Source organism: Seriola lalandi, unplaced genomic scaffold (assembly GCF_002814215.2).
Source record: "Seriola lalandi dorsalis isolate HSWRI2012SDOR001 ecotype SW California unplaced genomic scaffold, Sedor1 jcf7180002054974, whole genome shotgun sequence".
In the NCBI taxonomy this organism is placed as follows: domain Eukaryota; kingdom Metazoa; phylum Chordata; class Actinopteri; order Carangiformes; family Carangidae; genus Seriola; species Seriola lalandi.
In genome coordinates this window covers 131,561-151,120 of record NW_019525524.1, presented here as the reverse complement: position 1 = coordinate 151,120, position 19,560 = coordinate 131,561, and the positions used below count along the sequence as shown (strand labels likewise).

Genomic DNA, 19,560 nt, shown 5'->3' with positions numbered 1-19,560 from the left:
CAATCGTGCCAGTAATAGAGCAGAGGTAAGCTGAAATGAACCTCTGCAATTCAGACAAACATTAGGAAAAATGCAGAACCTCCCTAACCCCCATCTGTTAAGTCCAACTGGGAGACAGATGACAGGGGGGGTTGAGAGAGAGAGAGAGAGAGAGAGAGAGAGAGAGAGAGAGAGAGAGAGAGCTGTAAAGCCAGTTAAAGTGAATCAGATGAAAAAAGGAAGTTGTAATTGCATGCAGTTGTAGTTTAGCTGAGTATACCCTGCATGCAATACCATATGCAATGTACTACTTTTAGTAAAAAATAATCAACTTCTCAGTGTAATTCTATTTTCTTCCTTTAAGGTTTTCACAGCTCTTGATTATAGGTAGAATGTACCGAGTAGACACGGCCCATATCATGACAATGGTGACACTATGGGAAACTATTTTTTTCAAATAATTTATTCAAACAAAACTTTAAAAACAAATTTATTTATTGGCCTGAAATGTAAAAATTTAATGTTTTATTTTCCTTTTGTTTGATTGATCTGTTTTTATTTTTTGGATTTGTATAATACACTAAATATTTTTTACCTCTTTCCATGAAATGATTGTGACAATGTGATTTATTTCATTTCACCTGGGTAATTGGGCCACATAATGTAATCATTGCACCTGGTCAAAAGTGATTACTGATGCATTTAAATAGGAATAAACAGAGGATTGTGTCTAAAAACAAAATTATTCCAACTTTATGGGCAACAGTGTATATACAAAAGGGCCAAATGTCTGGGTCTCACGGTAGGCTACAATATGTCTGAGATTGATCTCAAAGGAGACCTGACCAAGAAGACTGCTAAAATATTATTAAAATATAAAAATGTATGTCTTTAGTACTTAAAAAAGATAAATCATATAATAATATAAATATGTACAAATTAGATATAAATATAAATATATATAAATATATAAATATTACAATTAAGTAAAAAATAGCAGCAGATAAGTTATACTGCAAAGCAATGCAAACAACATTCACGGCTAAGAAAAATGCCACATGCTACAATACAGCATGGATTACATTCTTTTTTATTGAGTTTTCAAAGCCATTTCAAAACTATTCAGTGCAATTGTATCATGGACTTTTATTTAGAAAGTCTGTACCGGAAGCCACTTTGAATCGCGCTGTACTTGACTTCGCTGGGAATGGGAATTAGGTAGAGCAGAACAGGTTTGAAAGGCAGATTGACGCTGTGTCGGGCACACTGAAGACTCTTTTGCTGGAGAAATATGCTTTATTTCGTGGATTTTAGCCGGAGAATCCGAGTTTGTGATTAAAAGCTGTGTATTTTTTGGTCACATTTTCATATGAGCTCGGCTCGGTGAGAAGCCGGGGGACGGGACTAGAGAAGAAGCTGCTTTTTACCTTGTAAAGAAACGCCAACAAAGAGCATTCAGGGAAGTAGCTGCTGCCTGGTGAGATAACGCAAGTTAGTTCAGAAACAAATAGAAAGTGCGGCGGCAGATCAATTCTTCAATATGTTTTACAGCAGGCCGCTCCGCACCGTGTTGACTTTGTTGTTTTTTATTCTCTTCATAAACATGGGGATTTTCGGAGTAAACGGGCAGTACGGCGGCGGGGACCGAGGAATGTCTGTCCCGGAGCACGGATTCTGCCAACCGATCTCCATTCCGCTGTGTACGGATATCGCCTACAACGAGACCATCATGCCGAACTTACTGGGTCACACCAACCAGGAGGACGCGGGGCTGGAGGTCCACCAGTTCTACCCGCTGGTGAAAGTGCAGTGCTCCCCGGATTTAAAGTTCTTCCTCTGCTCCATGTATGCGCCAGTATGCACGGTGCTCGAACAGGCGCTGCCCCCGTGCCGCTCTCTGTGCGAGCGCGCACGGCAGGGCTGCGAGGCGCTCATGAACAAGTTCGGCTTCCAATGGCCCGACACCCTCGCCTGCGAGTCTTTCCCGGTGCACGGCGCGGGAGAGCTGTGCGTCGGCCAGAACATGTCGGACCGCACCGAGTCTGAGGCCCCTGGTCCGTACCCCACCGAGCGCACTCCCTCTGATCCTATCAACGGTCAGTTCAGGTGCCCGGCCTCGCTCAGGGTGCCTCCCTATTTGAACTATCGCTTCCTCGGGCAGGAGAACTGCGGCGCTCCGTGCGAGCCTAAGAGATCCCACGGGATGATGTACTTCAGCGAGGAGGAGCTCAAATTCGCGCGAATATGGATCGGGATCTGGTCTGTGTTGTGCTGTGCGTCCACCTTGTTCACCGTGCTGACGTACCTGGTGGACATGAAGCGCTTCAGCTACCCAGAGCGGCCCATCGTCTTCCTGTCTGGCTGCTACTCTATGGTGTCCATCGCTTACATTGCTGGATTTTTACTGGAGGACAAAGTGGTTTGCAATGACAGGTTTGATAATGACATCAGGACTGTGGTACAGGGCACTAAAAAGGAGGGCTGCACCATCCTTTTCATGATGCTGTACTTCTTCAGTATGGCCAGCTCCATCTGGTGGGTCATCCTGGCTCTCACCTGGTTCCTGGCAGCAGGAATGAAATGGGGCCACGAGGCTATCGAGGCTAATTCTCAGTACTTCCACCTGGCAGCCTGGGCCGTGCCCGCCATCAAGACTATTACCATCCTGGCTGTGGGGCAAGTGGATGGAGACGTGTTGAGTGGGGTCTGCTTCGTAGGAATCAACAGCGTGGATGCCCTGCGGGGCTTCGTTCTGGCGCCGCTGTTCGTCTACCTGTTCATCGGAACCTCCTTCCTCTTGGCGGGCTTCGTGTCCCTGTTTCGCATCCGGACCATCATGAAGCACGACGGCACCAAGACGGAGAAGCTGGAGAAGCTAATGGTGAGGATAGGGATCTTCAGCGTGCTGTACACTGTGCCGGCCACCATTGTCATCGCCTGCTACTTCTACGAGCAGGCCTTCAGAGAGCAGTGGGAGAGGACGTGGATCAGCCAGACGTGTAAGACATACGCGGTGCCATGTCCCATTCAGAACCACCCTAACATGAGCCCTGACTTCACGGTCTTCATGATAAAGTATCTCATGACGCTCATTGTGGGCATCACCTCTGGATTTTGGATCTGGTCTGGGAAGACACTCAACTCCTGGAGGAGGTTTTACACAAGACTGGCCAACAGTAAACAGGGTGAGACCACAGTGTAACGTGGTTTCGCCTCCACCCTCACACAGACTGCTTAGTGACAAACTGAATGATAATCCTCTTTATTATGTTCATTTGATTTGTCTTTGACCTACAGGAGACACTGTATGTTTTTTAATGTACATATACATTTGTGAGATTTTTGTAAGTATATATTTGTATTTAAAGATTTTTAAAATTCTTTTTAAAAAAAAACAAACAAAAAAAAAACAATACTTTTTCATACTTTGGACATAATGGGATTGTACTTAACCATCACAAATAGCCAGCTGACCATCAAAGAGCCTGAGGTCTCATGACCTGACTCACTGTGGACACCAGTGGGAGCGTTTCACATTGGGTTTTTGCGTCTTTGAATCAGTGAACTGCCTGTGAGCGCCGGCTCTATTCTAAGCACAGTCCCGTGAAACCCAAGTGCTTCCTCGTGGCTGCCTCTTATCCTTGATTAACTGGCTGCAGCTCGCGTCTGTTGTACAGTGGAGCAGCAGTCGCCCTGGTCTGGAGGGGAAATGTCAGCAGTCTGGGACAAGAGACGGGGCACAGGTTGTGAATGTGAGTCATTGTGACAGATGGTCGTGGCCTGTAGCTCCAGCCCTTACAGTTATTACATTCCTTTCCAAATAAAGCACACCTAGGAGCATACCAGTGTTATTACATGTTTTTATTCCTGAACATTTTATTTTATTGATTTCTAGAAACATATTTTCAGTAAAATATGTCCATCATGAGCTGAGCTTTATTGTGTTTAAATTGTTTTATTGTTGTGTTACATTGAAAAGACCCTTCAGTATAACACAACAATAATAACTTTGACCAAAATGAAAGCAAATCCATTTAGATTAATTTACTGTGAAACCAGGGGAAGAAAAACATTTTCAAAATATAAAAAATTATAGTGTTAAAAATGCATAGCTGTGATGTAAGTGATTCTAAAACATGCAAACACTTGTATGCTCCTCAACAGTGATTCAAAGCAGCATCAGCCTGGTCGGTTTGTATTTTAACAACTCAAACTACCCCTGCAGCCAGTTTCTAGTTCACTACATACAAAGCTGGAAAATGTACAAGCAGAAGACGTGTGTGTGTGTGTGTGTGTGTGTGTGTGTGTGTGTGTGTGTGTGTGTGAGCGAGAGAGAGCACATTTTAAACCTACACCATATACAGTGCATACAGTGTATACAGTGCTATGTAATATCATTGGACACTCTTTGAGCCTTTACAGTGGGTTTTGTAACATAAAAGTAACAAGAAAACCTGATTTATTTTCATGCATTTAATTTAATGAATAGGTAGTGTAAACACAATTAGGTTCACAATAAAAGTAGAATTGAAATATTATTGATGAACCATTGATTTGTCATTTGAAAGGAAATTAATTGATTAGTAATTTCAGTAGTTTCTCAAGCAGAAGTTGAGAATAATTGCAGTTTATCAGATGTGAGGATTTGAGAATTGGTTGGGTATTTGATCGTTGGTTCACTAAAATAAACTTTTTCGGTACATGACCTTTGGCTTTGGCAAAATGTTAATGAGCATTTCTGTCAATTTTCTGACATTTTTTTAAAAGAAAAAATACAAAATGAGTAAATAATCTTTAGATTAATTAGTGAACCTGCATCACTGTCAATGCAAACTATTTGGTCAAACTGTTACATCTCATGCTGCGCAGATCTTTGAATTGGACCAATTTAGATTTTTTTAACTAATGATTTCAGGGTGAAGCATGGGTTTAGGTTCAGAAAACACAATCATACTGTGTAACATGACATATTGACAACATTTAGGCCAAAGTTATCAATTTTGAAATTAAAATGAAAGATCACACTCTGCTTACTTTATCTGACAGTGCACAAGATATGACTTGAAGTCGAACAGTAAATGCACCTGCATTTGTTTTTTTATTCAGGTTATCTACTTATAAAATCCTCATGGCAAAAAGGATGCAAGTGTGAATAACATATTAGAAATTATAGCAATTTTATAAACATCATCAGAATCGGAAGAATTTCCTTCAGAGGGTGTCCGGAGAGAAACATGGCATTGTAAATCTGGTTCTGTCCAACGGGTGTATGTCATGCATACGTCACAAATGTGTGTAACACAAGGTGTTTTTATGTATGTATTGTTAACCCTGAGGTTGAGTGTGTGTGAGGAGAATGAGTCATGTGATCATGGTGAATGTAGCTGCTAAGCTCCGCTGAAGGACTGAAGAACAGCTTGCATGTATTCCACTGCAGGAGAAAGGAAACCTTGTGTTGAGATCCGGAGCAGCTGCTGTCACTGCAGCTCAGCTCGGCACACACGCACACACATGCACACACACACGCACGCACACACACACACACACATGCACACAGACGCACGCACACACACACACACACACACATGCACACACAACACACACACACACACACACACATCAGGACTTGTGTTCTTGTTAGACACACGGTGCTTCCGGTTAATAATAATCCTTTTAATGTGTTGATAGCTCGACAATAGTCATGGCTTTGAAGTAATTTCCTTTGCATTTGCTATGAAGAGAACCTTTATATTTATAGAAAAAATATATATATACACTACATTGATTTGTTTATGAGAATAAAAACAATCTCACCACTGCAACTGGCAAAACTTTGTAAAATGTCTTCTTTTCTTTTTCCTTTAAAATTCTAAAGAAACAGAAATCTGCTTGTTTGCCATTAACGAAGAGGTTCAGATTTCTTCAGTATACTATTCGCATACTATATATGCTTAGAAAAAGTCTTTTTCAATTATTCTTACTATCTCACAATTAAATTGTGATTTAATTGAGACGTGGGACAAAACCCATAGTCATTGTTTTCTGTGTAAAGATGCATTCACCAGAAGCTAATGATAGACAGATGAACTGGGTCTTTTCAGTGTCATGATCTTTTTAGTGTTTCTGGAGAGTTTCATTTGCTGAGCTGCAGGAGAGGGATAATACAGTGTGTCTTAATTTACTTTCAGTACTCTCGTATTAACTTTCGTCCATGTTTTTAATTAAAATTTTGTCCTCATCTCTTACATTGTGTTAGTGTGTTAGTAATGGAAGGTGAGAAAATAACAGCAACCTTATGAGCATGTAAGTAGACACGTAAAAAGAAAACGTGAACCTGTCATTTAAGTTTAATAGTCAAATGACAATGAGAACATCAGGACCAAGTTCACCTCCACCATTTATTAGCCTAGCCTAGATAAGCAAAAAGACTATTGTATTTTATATTATTGTATTATGACTTAAACATGTCACAGCATGCTAATGTTGTAGCTGGTCATAGTGAGGCTATTTTCAGCAGCTAACTGAAATCTTTCCTCCTGAAATATGTTAAAGTGAAAGTTCAAAGAAGTATAAACAACATTTTAAAAGGCTGTATAAGTAGTATAATGAGTAACTAGTACTTTTTACATGAATGTAGTAGAATAAAAAATATAATATATAATAATATATCCACATGTAATGTAGTGAAGAATTTCAAAATGGAAAAGCTCAAATACAAGTAACTTCAAAATGTGTTTAACTACAGTACTGAGTAATTCTATTCGTTACCTTTCACTGTTGTCTAGCAGTTTTTCTATGTTTTTGCTTTTTGTGCTGAGATAGGGTAAATGCACCCCAACAGTATGTTTGTACTAAACTGAATTGATATTAATCTTCTCAAGTAACTCTGGTGAGAAAAAACCAGACAAGCTCATTTTGTATATATTTGGAAAATATCTTCAAAAAGAAAGAGAAATAAAATAAGCACATGTAGCTTGTCTTGCTATTAGCTTTTCAGTGGTCTCAGATTCAAACGTTTCTCTAACACCTCTCCTGCATCACTGGCATGCAGCCTAATCCCTGCATGACCTTGTATGTAGTCACACTAATGACCACAGCTCTTAAAAAAGCTTTAGACCCCACTGTGGCAGCCATGTTCATGGGTCAGCTGCCGCTCCACAGGCTGCTTCCTCTTTTATCAGACACACAGATTTTCAGTCCAGCCCTTTGAGCTCTGATGTGGATTGTCGTCTGCATATGACAACTGTGAAGCTTCATTGTTAGAGACTGGAACATGCTGAATAGTTAGTGTGTTTACTCTGGTGAGCTAGTCACTGGTTTAGTATATATTACTGTACAACTTCATCTCCCACATGGATTTTAATATTAATACAGATAGAAAAACACTGTAAAGACACTGTACACATCATAATTACGTGTGACTGAAACTGTGGTGGAGTCAGGGGCTCACAGTCCTGCTCTGCTGAGTAGCATTTAAAACTCACATCTGGTTCCACTGTATGAACACACAGCATATTGTTTTACATGTGTAAGGCTTTTGGGGCCAGCTATAGATAAAATCAGGCAGCAGCAGCATCAGTGTTCTGGCTGGCAGTAGCCCAGACTGTATGCCTTTTTCCCCTCTTACTTTTTGGTTGTATTGTAGTGGATTCTGTGGACATCATTCACCATTATTGATTGTCTGCTGCGCTGTATTTTTCATTCTGTGTTCTCTTGGGTGTTGGTTCAGTGAATAGGGTGACATGGTCACCATGAGGGAGAAGGTGGTTCCATTTAAAGGACTCACTACTTTAGTGTGGGGGAGTAGAGTTACCATTGTTGTGTTTTTCCTGGTCTCTTCTTGCTTGGTGTGTAATAAAAGGACACATACATTTTGTGAGTTAAGAGCTAGAAATTGTCTACTGCTATTTTTCACAATTTCTACATTTGTGACCACGACATTTGTCTGCTGGACGTCTCCGGAGAATCTTCACAGATATGGCAACCAATGTGGTTTCCCTCAAGCTACCTGAGGTCTGGGAGTTGTCTGCCTTGGCCTGGTTCGCCCAGATAGAAGCGCAGTTCGCCTTTCGGGAGATTACCACGAATGATACTAAATACTACTATGTGGTGTCCAGGGGGTTCAACAGCAGCCAGGGTGGTGAGCTTCCTCTCAAATAAATACGGGATAGGGGGATACAGGATAAATACGAGACGCTCAAAGCTCACCTGTTGAAAACGCTTGAACTTTATGACGCCGAGTGGGCCAGCCGGCTAGTCTCTCTGCAAGGCCTCGGTGACAGCTGCCTTCTCAGGTGCAGGCAGTTTTAGCTAACACAGTCATCACTGACTTCCATGCTCTTGTGGAGGCTGATCAGTTTTTCCTGTCTGCTGGACACCTTTCACCTCCACCTGGGGACACCACGGTTGCTGCTGCGGCAACAACTCCTCAACGGCAATTGGTGTTTTGACCAAGCAAAGTTTGGGGTCATGCCTTCCCTGCAGGAGGTCCTTGGCATGGTAAACTTTTACCACTGCTTTATTACCCAGGCTGCTCACCTCATGCAACCCCTATATGAAGCCCTTAAGGACAGGGCCCCCAAACACTGGTGGACTGGTCCGAGGAGAAGGACAAGGCGTATGTAAACACTGAGGCTGTTCTGGCGACTGCAACCATGCTGGCACCCAAAGCTCCAATCTCCATCACCACAGACCTCGGACTATGCTGTCAGCGCAGTGCACAAGCAGTGGGTGAATGGCACCTGGCAGCCGCTTGCTTTCTCCTCAGTTACACCCCAGTGAACGGAAGTACAGCACCTTTGACAGGGAGAGCCTTGGCCTCTACCTTGCCATTCAACACTTCTGTTCCCTGCTGGAAGGAGGCCAGTTCACAGCTTTTGTGGACCACAAGCCACTGACATTCGCTATGGCACGTGAACAGGACCACTCGATGGACAGATGCTGTCCCACTGTCATCAACATCATCTGCAGAGGTGGCACAGGCATTTGTAAGGACCCATCAGACCTCTACTCTGACCGGGGCCTACAGTTTACATCCGAACTTTTGAACACAGTTGCATAGAGCCTTGGGGTAAAGCTCCACCGCACCACCGCGTACCACCCACAGGCCAACAGTTTGTGAGCAGTTTCATCGCTGTATGAATGCTGTACTTTGAGTCTGGTCTGCACCCCATCAGCAGACCACACTCACAGACAGGCTGGAGTTTTTGCACCTGTCCCCACTCATGGCTTCCCACAGTCTCACATCTCCACTAGTCTGCAGTCAGTGGGGGACATTTTCATCCACCATGATGCTTTACTTTAGTCTGGGGGAGTGGAGTTACGGTTGTTGTGTTTTGCTCTGTCTCTTCTTGCTTGGTGTGTGAAGAGCTAAAAATTGTCTACCGCTGTTTTTCACAATCTCTACAGTATCTAAAATCTCAGATTCAGCCTTCAAGACTTACTGTTTTTTAAAGCAAGAACATTTTCTTGTCAGCGGGATCTGCTCACCTTTTTCCTTGTTTCAGGAATTATCTAAAACTGCGTGCTACTTTGTTGAACCAGGATAGTAGCAGGTTGTTGCACTTATAGGATATGTGTCTTTGTTCCAGGGTGGCCTGGAAGTTGATTTGTATTAAAAACAGGGGCAGATTTTTTCCATTTGTCTTTAAAAACTAGAATTCCCTCCTCGTGGTTGTATCCCTCTGCCAATCAGACGTTTCAGGTTGCATCCCTGTTTATCCAGAGTCAGACAAAATATTAACCATTTGTGTGAAATTTTGGCGTAATTGTGATGTGATGTGGCTAAAAAGTGTGAACTTTGGTTCATGTGGGTTTGTGGCAAGCATATGCTCACCAATGTCACTCAAAGTTGTCACACCCACAATTATACAGAGCTTTAAGCCGGCAGTTAAAAAGAAACTCATTAAATTTATTAATATAATATACTGTTAAAAACTAAAATATACTTTTTTTGTACCAGGCAGTAAACATGTTTATTTCTGCTGTAAATTTAACAAAGTAACTGGACTTAACTTTAAGCCTTAATAAAATGTAAACAGGTGAGTTACATGAATATTCATCCCCCGTATAGTTGTCATGAAGGAGGAAATTAGCTTTAGAGCCCAAAACTGTTTTTTGTAGCAGACTGTCTGGAGACTGTCTCACTTTTGGAGCTGACCTCAAGTGGTCATTAGAGGAACTGCAGTTTTTGGTACTTCCGTGTTGGCTTTTTTTCATTTTTCAGCCTTGGAGGTTGCCACTTGCTGTGCATTCAAACATGAACCTAGTACATAGTGCACTAGCGCCATTCTGACACATAAAAGCACTTATAGAGTGCGTCAGTGGTTCACCTATAGAGCATATAGCATTTGTGTTCAGTCCTTACTGCAGTGGCCTGGGTTCAAATCCAGCTTTCCTGTCTCTCTCTCTCTGTAATTATCACATTGAAAAAAAGCAAAAAAGGCCAAAAAACTACTGTAAAAAAATGAATGCAGAGATGCCTGTACAAAATACGAGTGTTGTCATCCATTTTTACATAGTGCTGCTTTTTGTTCTGCTTCACTTGCGACACACATGCTTCAGTTGGGAATCAAATCCAGATCTCACAGGTAGCAAGTATAAATTCTACTATCCTTGATTGATAACCTTTGGCAAATCATTTAGTTTAAATTAAAATGTATTACGTTTTAGCATATTGATGATGGATCTATTTCATTAATCATGACACTGTGCTCCCCTACATGAGAATACTTCAGCTGCTTTTAATAATAAAATAAGTTTCGGTATTGGTATCTATATTGGTATCAGTATCAGTATCGGTATTGGTAATTCTGGCTCTGTATTACTTGGTATCGGATTGAAAAGAAATTTTGTGGTATCTCCCACCCCGCCTGTTATGTGGTGATGCTCATGGCAATGTAGACCTAGGCTGTATGTCTTTGTGTAGTTGTAAGATTATACCATAGGTTAGCTGCAGGACAATTCAAACACTGAGTCTAGTCATTTCAACAATGTTTATTGATGTAGCAACAGAGAGAGACTTTGTGATTGGACCCCACTGGTCATATGATTTCAGGTCTGTCAAAGGGCCTAAGGTGTTAAAAGTTGGGGTGGGGAGTTTGAACGATGTTTGCCGGGCAGTTTTAACAAAAGATACTGTCAAGTTGCATCATCTCTAAGATACTAAAAGATACTACCACCCACCTGTTGTTGGAAGACACTAAGATGCTAAGACTGTGTTAGTTCAGTTTTTAAAGTTCTCTGGTGAATCCCCCAACCTTGTGAAAATAAAGTATTAAATTCACTGGAGTCAATCTTAAAGAACATTATTAATCACATATTGATATTGATCACAGTATCAGTAACAGGTGGTTCCAGGTCAGCTTTACAGAATCTGGTGAGATAATCAGCAGCCCCCTTTAGCCCCTAACGCTATTATATTATCACACTCAATCTAAATGTAGAAGAAAAATTCTGCACATTAGGAGAAAACCATGTTTTGTTCCACAGCTGGTAATTAGGAGGCAATTAGGGAACAAAAAGACATTAATCCTGATAGAAAATTCCTCACAGTTTAGTACATTAAGAGTTCTGCCCAAGTTTTGGGCCATTTTGTTGTGTACAGTATTTAGCTGCTTTAGCCTTGTGAGCTAACAGTTAAAGATGAATGAAATAAGTTCAGTTTTACAGTTTTAGGATCATGCAGAACTGTAATTGTTGCGTGTAATGGAGTGACTCTGAGGTCAGAGCAGGCCACAGGTCAGCCTCACTTGTCTTCTGTGTTTCTAGTTTTGAGCCTCTTGTCAGCAGTGTTGTTGCTGGACCTGCCTGTTGTCTGCAGCATCACTTCAGGCTGCACTTTATGAAGAATGCTAAACTAACTAAGCAGCCACATAACATGCTATGGTACCAGTTTTGCAAGTTTAACTGCCCCCAGGCCATTTTTGGAAACTTTGCTACTCCCAGAGAGATGTGAACTACTGCTGCAACGTGTTTGTGTTTATATGTGGATCACCTCGGCCATGACGCACTCATAAAGATAAAGGTAAAACAAAGATTGGCTATTCAAACAAAAATAATCTGCTTTAGCTCAGCCTAAGTTACTTAATTAAAACTTTGCAGCCCATTTACTGCAAATTACAAACATTGATACATTAGTGGTGAGAGCTTTACAAAGCACAACACTGTTTTATTGGTGGTTTCAGTTTATTGAATGTGGTTGGCAAAATCAACTTGCAGAGTTACAGAAGATAATCCATCACAGTGAACATCATGTCTGTTTTTGTTGTCATGATTTGTAGAAGTATGGTAGGGGAGACTGGGGAGGGTTGCAAATCTTTTTTCATATCTCTCAGTTACTGTTGAATGGAAGAATTAACTGATCCCAATCCTGGGGACGGACGGACGGACAGATAGATAGATAGATAGATAGATAGATAGATAGATAGATAGATAGATAGATAGATACTTTATTTATCCCCTAGGGGAAATTCATGTTTTTTATAGTATTAAAAATACATTCAATTTCAGTAATTAACCTTTTGCTTTTTTGTCTCAATACGCACAGTATTCTGAAAATATGGATTATTTTACAATATCATATTATTTATTTATACAATAATATTATAATATCATTTGTTTATGTAATAGTATTTTTCAAAAAACATTTATTTTGTTTTGTTTGTTATTTATTTTTTGTCTTATTTTTTTATTTTTTAAAGTAGAATATAGAACCCACCTTCAATCAAAATAGGCACCATTTATTTATTTTATTGCTTATGATTAACATAACAGTTAACTATATTATAAGACCATGAGAGGCTGACAAAATAATTGTTGAAACAAACTGTTGTGTGGTCTGTTTTGATTTGGCTGCTCAGCTTGGGGAGAGTTCCAACAACTTTTTGCATCTTTCTCCACTCGTGTTAAACACACTGACAAATGGTAACCATGTCACTTGGAAGTCAACAAAACAATGACTCAAACTAAATAAGTTTTGATTAATTCAAACAAAAGCTCAGGACAGTTTGACGCAAACACAGCTCATGAGAAAAATACTTTTAATCCTCCAAAACAAGTTTTTTCAATAAATGCAGCTGTATATGTTGATAGCGGGAGGGTCTAACTGAGCATGTGCAGTATGAGTGTCACTAGCATGTTTCTGATTGGAGGATGAGCCTGCATGAGACGTGTGAGTAGTAATAGTATGGCACCTTTGTGCGCTTGTGAAATGCATGTAGATGTGTTTTTTTCTCGTGCGTGTGCTGTGACTCCTCCCATAACCCCGCCCATATGTGTTTAATATTTTGTTGTTTTTTTCTATATTTTTCTGAGGAAGTGTTTACCCACGTGAAGACCTAAGTTAACCTATAGCCTAATGCTTTTTTTTTTTTGCAACTTCTTAAGCACGGGCAGTTATCTATCTATCTATCCCCGATAAAGTGAAATACCGTATGTTGCTTTATCATTATACTTAAACTGTTTGTGAGTCAGTTTTTTTAGAAGTAGATTTTCAACCAAGCAAGCCTACAAGAATAAGAAGATGACGGCTTTTTCTGAAAGGGATTAGAGCCCGCTGTTTGGAAAACCAGAAAAGGTGTGAGAAAGCTGCTCAAGCAAGGAGGGATACAGGTGCCCACCGTGTCTTACACAGGGGGATACTTTACCAGACACTGTATATGATCAGCTAGAGTTCAAAAGCTCAGAAGAGTCGCCTGATTTAAGCACTCTTTATGGCCTAGAGCTAAATAATATAGAGGGTGCCAATATGAACGGTCAATTCAGGCAATTGGAGAACACTTTGATCGACCATCAACCGTTTCAGCCAATTGGAGGACTCTTTGCGTGACTACGTAGATAATAAACAATTGGAGATCTATTTATTCAACACAATCCAGGCCCAAAGTGAAAAACAACAGATTTACACAGAAAAAAAACAATAAAGAGTCACAAAATTGGTAAAAATAAGTCTTATGCGCAGGCTTTCAAATCAGATTCAGTAGGTCTGGTGTTCTCAGTTGTTGTTGTTGTGTCATAGAGGTAATTTATAGGCTGAAAACATGCCCCCTCCTAAAAAAATTTTCAAACACAGTGATGTGTCCTGCTGGGGTAGCGATAGTAATACCAATTTCCCTGGTACTACCCAAGGTTGGCATGCTAAAATTAACCATTATGCATTGAAGCATTTTTATCAACCAGGGTCTGACATGTCATTTGACCATGCATCCATTTGTCGGTGGCTTGATTCACAACAGAGAAGACTAAACATACTATTAGATCAAAAGCTTGCACCTGTTGCTGCTGCTGCTGCTACTAATGAATCTCAAATGTCACTTGTTTGTGCAATGTGTGAAAGTGTTGCTGCTGCTGTGTCTGATGGTCACATGCTATATGATTTTATGATAGACCCCTACCTAGGTGTTAAGGATCACAGGCTGTATGATTGTATCCTAGATTCTGACCTAGGTGTGACTGATTGGGTCCAGATGCTAGATCCTGACCAAGCTATTGCTACAGTTCACGTTTCTGAGTCTGGTGGGGGTCACATGCAAATAGGGGGAGCACTAGAGGGTGGCCAGGACGTGGTTAAAAGATGTTAAGTGCAGTGTGGGGATGGGGAATCTGCAGGATGTGAAAGAGGTCAAATACAGGTCATGGACATGCCTTGATTTTAGAGACACTAACCTGGAGGACCTACCTGAGTCAGAGAAAGGCTGTCTGGTGTTACTGAACGGGCGTTAGAGGGTTCACCACCTGGTAGTGTTTTAAATGTAGTATTGAGAGGTCCATCCCTGGCCAGCGACGTACAGGCTATTTTAAATTCGGACAATGAATATAATGCGGACTTGTTTATGGAAGAAATTTCACAAGTCTTACAAAGCAATGTCTGTACAACCCTAATAGTGGTGACAACAATCTGTGTTTCTCTCACTGCCTAGTGCATTTTGCTGATGCTGTCATGCCCCACTCTGAAAAATTCGAATATGCTAAATAACTGCACAGGATTTGATCACATGCACAAAGTATCTCTCTCTGATGTCGCCAAATTTGAGAAAAACATAGGTGTGAAAATGATAGTCTTTCACCACACTGCTGAGTGTAAATGACTGCAGTGTTTCCAAACAACCGAAATCCTGTGGTGCTGTTAAAACCCCAATAATGTCCGGGGTCAGTTTGACCCGAACAATACTAAACGGTCCAAAAAGTGAACATAATACAAGAGTTAACTATTCTAGGTATAGAATCATAAAAACCAACAGATAGAGTAACAGTCAATGTCTGCTGTGTTTTAGAGTCATCATTGGCATCTTCTGCTGTAAAATTTGGCCAGACCCTGGGATATTGGAGCTCGATAACCCCCATCTCATATGGCTAGTTCAGATTGATCAACTTAGCTAATTTTGTACTGTAACGCCATATTTTATTGTTTGGATATAATACTTGTTTTGTTTGATGGTGATTTTGATGCTACTGTCACTCCCCCCACAAATATTAAAAACACTTGATACACTTAATTAGATGCAAATACTGCTCTTGCAGCCCTGGGTCGTAACTGAAGACCCAAGCATCCATGCAAGGGCACAAGCATGGAAGACTTTGAACAGCTACCCTAGGAATTTGGTAGCACAATTGGAAGTCTTGTTCTGTTTTCCTTTTTTTCTTTCTTAATCATGTGTATTATTCTTATCTACTCAGGAAATATGAGGATGTATGTAACTATTGTTTTACAAAAAGGGTACTCAAATTGATATATTTAGCTTTAGAGGTTCTACAGGGTACATTATTGAAAAAAATGGGTGAATCACAGATACCCGGAGCAGTACATAGTACAGGTATTATGTGGTAGTGTATGAACATTAATGTAATTTCATATAATGTTAATGGTTTAAACAAGCCAATTAAGAGGAGTGTTGTCACAAATGCAACATGAAGGAGGTGATATTGTATTTATGCAAGAAACTAATATGTCTAAAATGGAGCATGAGAAATTGGCAAAACTATTTGATGCCCAGGTATTTTATTCATCTCACCACTCATCAATAAGAGGTGTTATAACTCTGATACGGAACCATATCCCTTATGAGGTCGAGGATGTAGTCTATGATAAAGAGGGTAGACATGTTCTTGTTGAAGGGAAGACAGATGGAGATGATATTACACTATTAAATATTTACAACCGGCCTGAGGAAGGTCCAAGCACAATCGAGAAAATTATCAATTTAGTTACAGTACAAAGTAAAGGGGTTATTGTGTTAGGGGGAGATTTTAATTTATTAATGAATGAAAAATTGATTCTCAAAGCAGCACAGAGTGGGGCGTCCTGTGGCGTAGTGGTCCAAGCAGGCTCCCCATGTGTAGAGGCTACAGTCCTCACTGCAGTTGGCCCTGGTTCGAGTCCCGCATCGGACGGCCTCTGCTGCATGTCGTTCCCCCTCTCTCTGCCTCCCCATTTCCTGTCTCTCTACTGTCCTATCAAATAAAGGCATAAAAAGCCCCCCCCCCCAAAAAAAAAGGAACACAAAGCACTTTAAATCCAACACAAAAGGATTACACATACTATTACCCAGGTAACTATTCAAGACTTGATTATTTTGTTGTACTTTCAAAAGACTTATCTCTCGTTAAAAGTATAAAAATTGGCCAAATCCATTTATCAGATCATGCACTTTTACAAATAACATTAAAGAGTGGTAAGGAAAAGAAGGGTGCAATTTGGAGATTTAATAAATCTCTAAAATTAATCAAAAGTAAAAAATGCATTACAAGAATACATAATTTATAATGACACAGAAGAAATAAATCCAGTAATATTATGGGAAGGGGCAAAAGTGGTTTAAAGGGGGGAAATAATAGCATATGCTTCTTTTAGGAAAAAACAAAAAGAAAACGCAAGAAAGTCACTTGAAAGGAAAATTGAGGAATTAGAAAACATTCATAAATCCACTGGGAAAACCTCTGTATTGACGAATCTTAAAGAGGCACAAGCAGCATTGAATGATTTCTTAAATATGGAAGAGGAAAAATCACTTTCCAACTTATGACAAAGAACATATGATGGAGGTCCAAAAGCAGCTATGGTGTTGGCATATAAACTCAAAATACAGCAAAAGAAGGCAACAGTTGTGCAGCTAAAGGAAAAAAAACACAAATATGATAATAAGGGGCCGAAATGAGGTAGCAAATCAATTTGCAACACTACCAGGGTCTCTATGACGCTGCCCAAAATCATGTGAGTTGTACAATCAATGATGAAATGAAAAACAGATATGCATTCCACTGGGATGTGGAAAGGATTAAATATCTTGGAATTAAATTAACAAAGAATTTGGACAACTTGTATTCAAAAAAGATTTAAATAGGTGGTCCATCCATTCCTTTTCAAAACAATACCCATGTATTGTTTGAACATGGTGGATACAATTATCCACCATGTTCAAACAATGGGATTTGATTACAATGAAATTCATATGGAATAGCAAGAAACAAAGAAAAAAAACAAAATACCTTAAACTGCCAAAAGAAATGGGTGGTCTAAATTTGCCAAATCTGCGACCTTACAATCAAGCAGCACGAGTAGGAAATATCAAGTGTGGTGGCTAGAAAGCTCATACAAGAAGGAGAGAGGTGGAATTAAATTGTGGAGATATACCACTAACGGTTCTACCTTTCTCCAGATACAAAAAATCATATGTGGAGAATCTAGACAATAGATGAGTAGTCACTATTTTAGGAGTTTGGAGGGAAATCTGTCAGAATCAAAAACTAAATGAAGATTTAATTTTCTTAAAAGGAATTGCAACTGATCCACACTCATCTCCTAACAAGACTGATGTGACTTTTAGAATGTGGGCTCCTAAAGGTTTGTGTAGATTTGGACAGATGTTTGAGGAGAAAGAAATGAAATCTTTTGAACAGCTGTCATTGCAATATGGTCTACCTAATTCCAATTTATTTAGATTTAGATGTTTAGATGTTTTAAAAAAGAGATCTATTCAAGATGTAAATCCATTGATAAAATGCATGCTCAAAATGTGTGACTATGGGGTTGAAATGAAACTCTTTACTAAGATGGTTAATTTAATACAAGTTACCCATCAAGATAAACAAATTTATGTAAAAGTAAGAAAAAAAACTGTGAAATGAACAAATGAACTTGCAGTATATACTCATGCGATATATCTTTAGCCGATCGGGAGCAAATGTGCAAAAATGTATATGATACAACTAACTCAAACTATTGGAAGAATATTCATGGAAGGAATTAATTTGATAAGACACAACAAATTCAAAGTAAATATAAAGAAAATTCTTCTCCAAAATGTTGGAGAGAATGCGGTGAGTGGATGGCAAACCACAGTCACATATTTTGGTCATGTAAAGCGATAAAGGGCTCCTGGGAAAATTCCATAAAAGAAATGTTAAATATTTTTGGTATTTCTCTAGGCAAAAACCCACCGGTCATATTACTTGAGAAAATACCAGAAGAGATCAACAAGAATTATTCGCACTTATTCCTAATAATAAGGGTAGCAATGATTAAACAAATGATGAATAGTTGGTTAAAAGATGATAACGTAACTAACGTCAAATGGAAGGATCTTGTAAACAAGATACATGGAATGAGGATTATAAATCAAGTTCATATCTTTGAATAAAGATGGGAAAAATGGTTGAGATATATAATTGACCCTAGATGTGATGACAGCTGAAATAATAAGATATTTACAGTTTTGATGTCTGTTTTTTTTTTGTTTGTTTGTTTGTTTTTTTCTTCTCTTAAATTTAATTGTAAAGAAGAGAAAAGAAAAGAATCACAAATAAATAAAAATCACATGAATGGGTGGGTAAATATGTATTCATGTTTGGGTATACATACACATGCTTTATGTGCATGTTTAAATAGGTAGAGAGAAACATGTATATATATGGGCGTATATCTATGGTATCCAGTTGTTATATAATGTATCCTTGCAGTATGTTTCAGTTTGATTATATCCTATGAAATAATGCGAAAAAAAGTAGCTACTATGATTATTTTCTGATGTTGTTGCTGTTGCTTTGTTTTGTTTTTTTGTTAGTTTGTGTGTTTGTTTGTTTATCAATTATTCTTTTTATTTTTATTTGAGTCATGATTTTGGTTGGATGGGTCATTTTTGCATTTCACATTCATTGAAAAAATGTTTTAAATAAAATTTTAAATTTTTGTTGGGTTGCAGCTCCTGTAATTTGGATTTTGCACTTGCCACATTGCGATTTCTATGATATTTGGATTAATTGTGCCCTCAGGGCAGTTTGGGAAAGGAGCTCCGTTGCTGTTGAAACTTACCTCCTTCCATGTGTTCTTTCCGTTTACTTTCCATGCCTGGCTGATGCTTGGCCGCATGGGTGTTCGTCACGTTGCCGTGTTTTATCTGAAAGCCCCATTATTCTTTTAAAGATGAACTGTAGACTAGGGTTTAGCTGTTAGGATTAGGTTGTTGGCCCTGTTTTCCTGGTGTTTCTCTGCTCTGTTCCCTTCCCTCTTGTGTTTGTTTGTCCCCAGTCCATGTGCTGGGTGTGTATGTGTGTCTGTTTGCTCCCTGTTTGGAATTCATCATCATG

General features: G+C 39.5%; 1 protein-coding gene across 1 annotated transcript; it reads left to right on the top strand.

The window, feature by feature from the left end:
- The first annotated feature begins 1,199 nt into the window (after nucleotides 1-1,199).
- Nucleotides 1,200-5,810, top strand: fzd1 (frizzled class receptor 1). The gene has a single exon (XM_023396251.2). It carries the CDS (start codon nucleotides 1,520-1,522, stop codon nucleotides 3,179-3,181), a length of 1,662 nt encoding a protein of 553 aa, XP_023252019.1. The 5' UTR covers nucleotides 1,200-1,519; the 3' UTR covers nucleotides 3,182-5,810.
- The last annotated feature ends 13,750 nt before the right edge of the window (nucleotides 5,811-19,560 follow it).

Coding starts and splice junctions, on each gene's coding strand:
- fzd1 (XM_023396251.2), top strand. CDS start 1,520: ATGTTTTACAGCAGGCCGCTCCGCACCGTGTTGACTTTGTTGTTTTTT.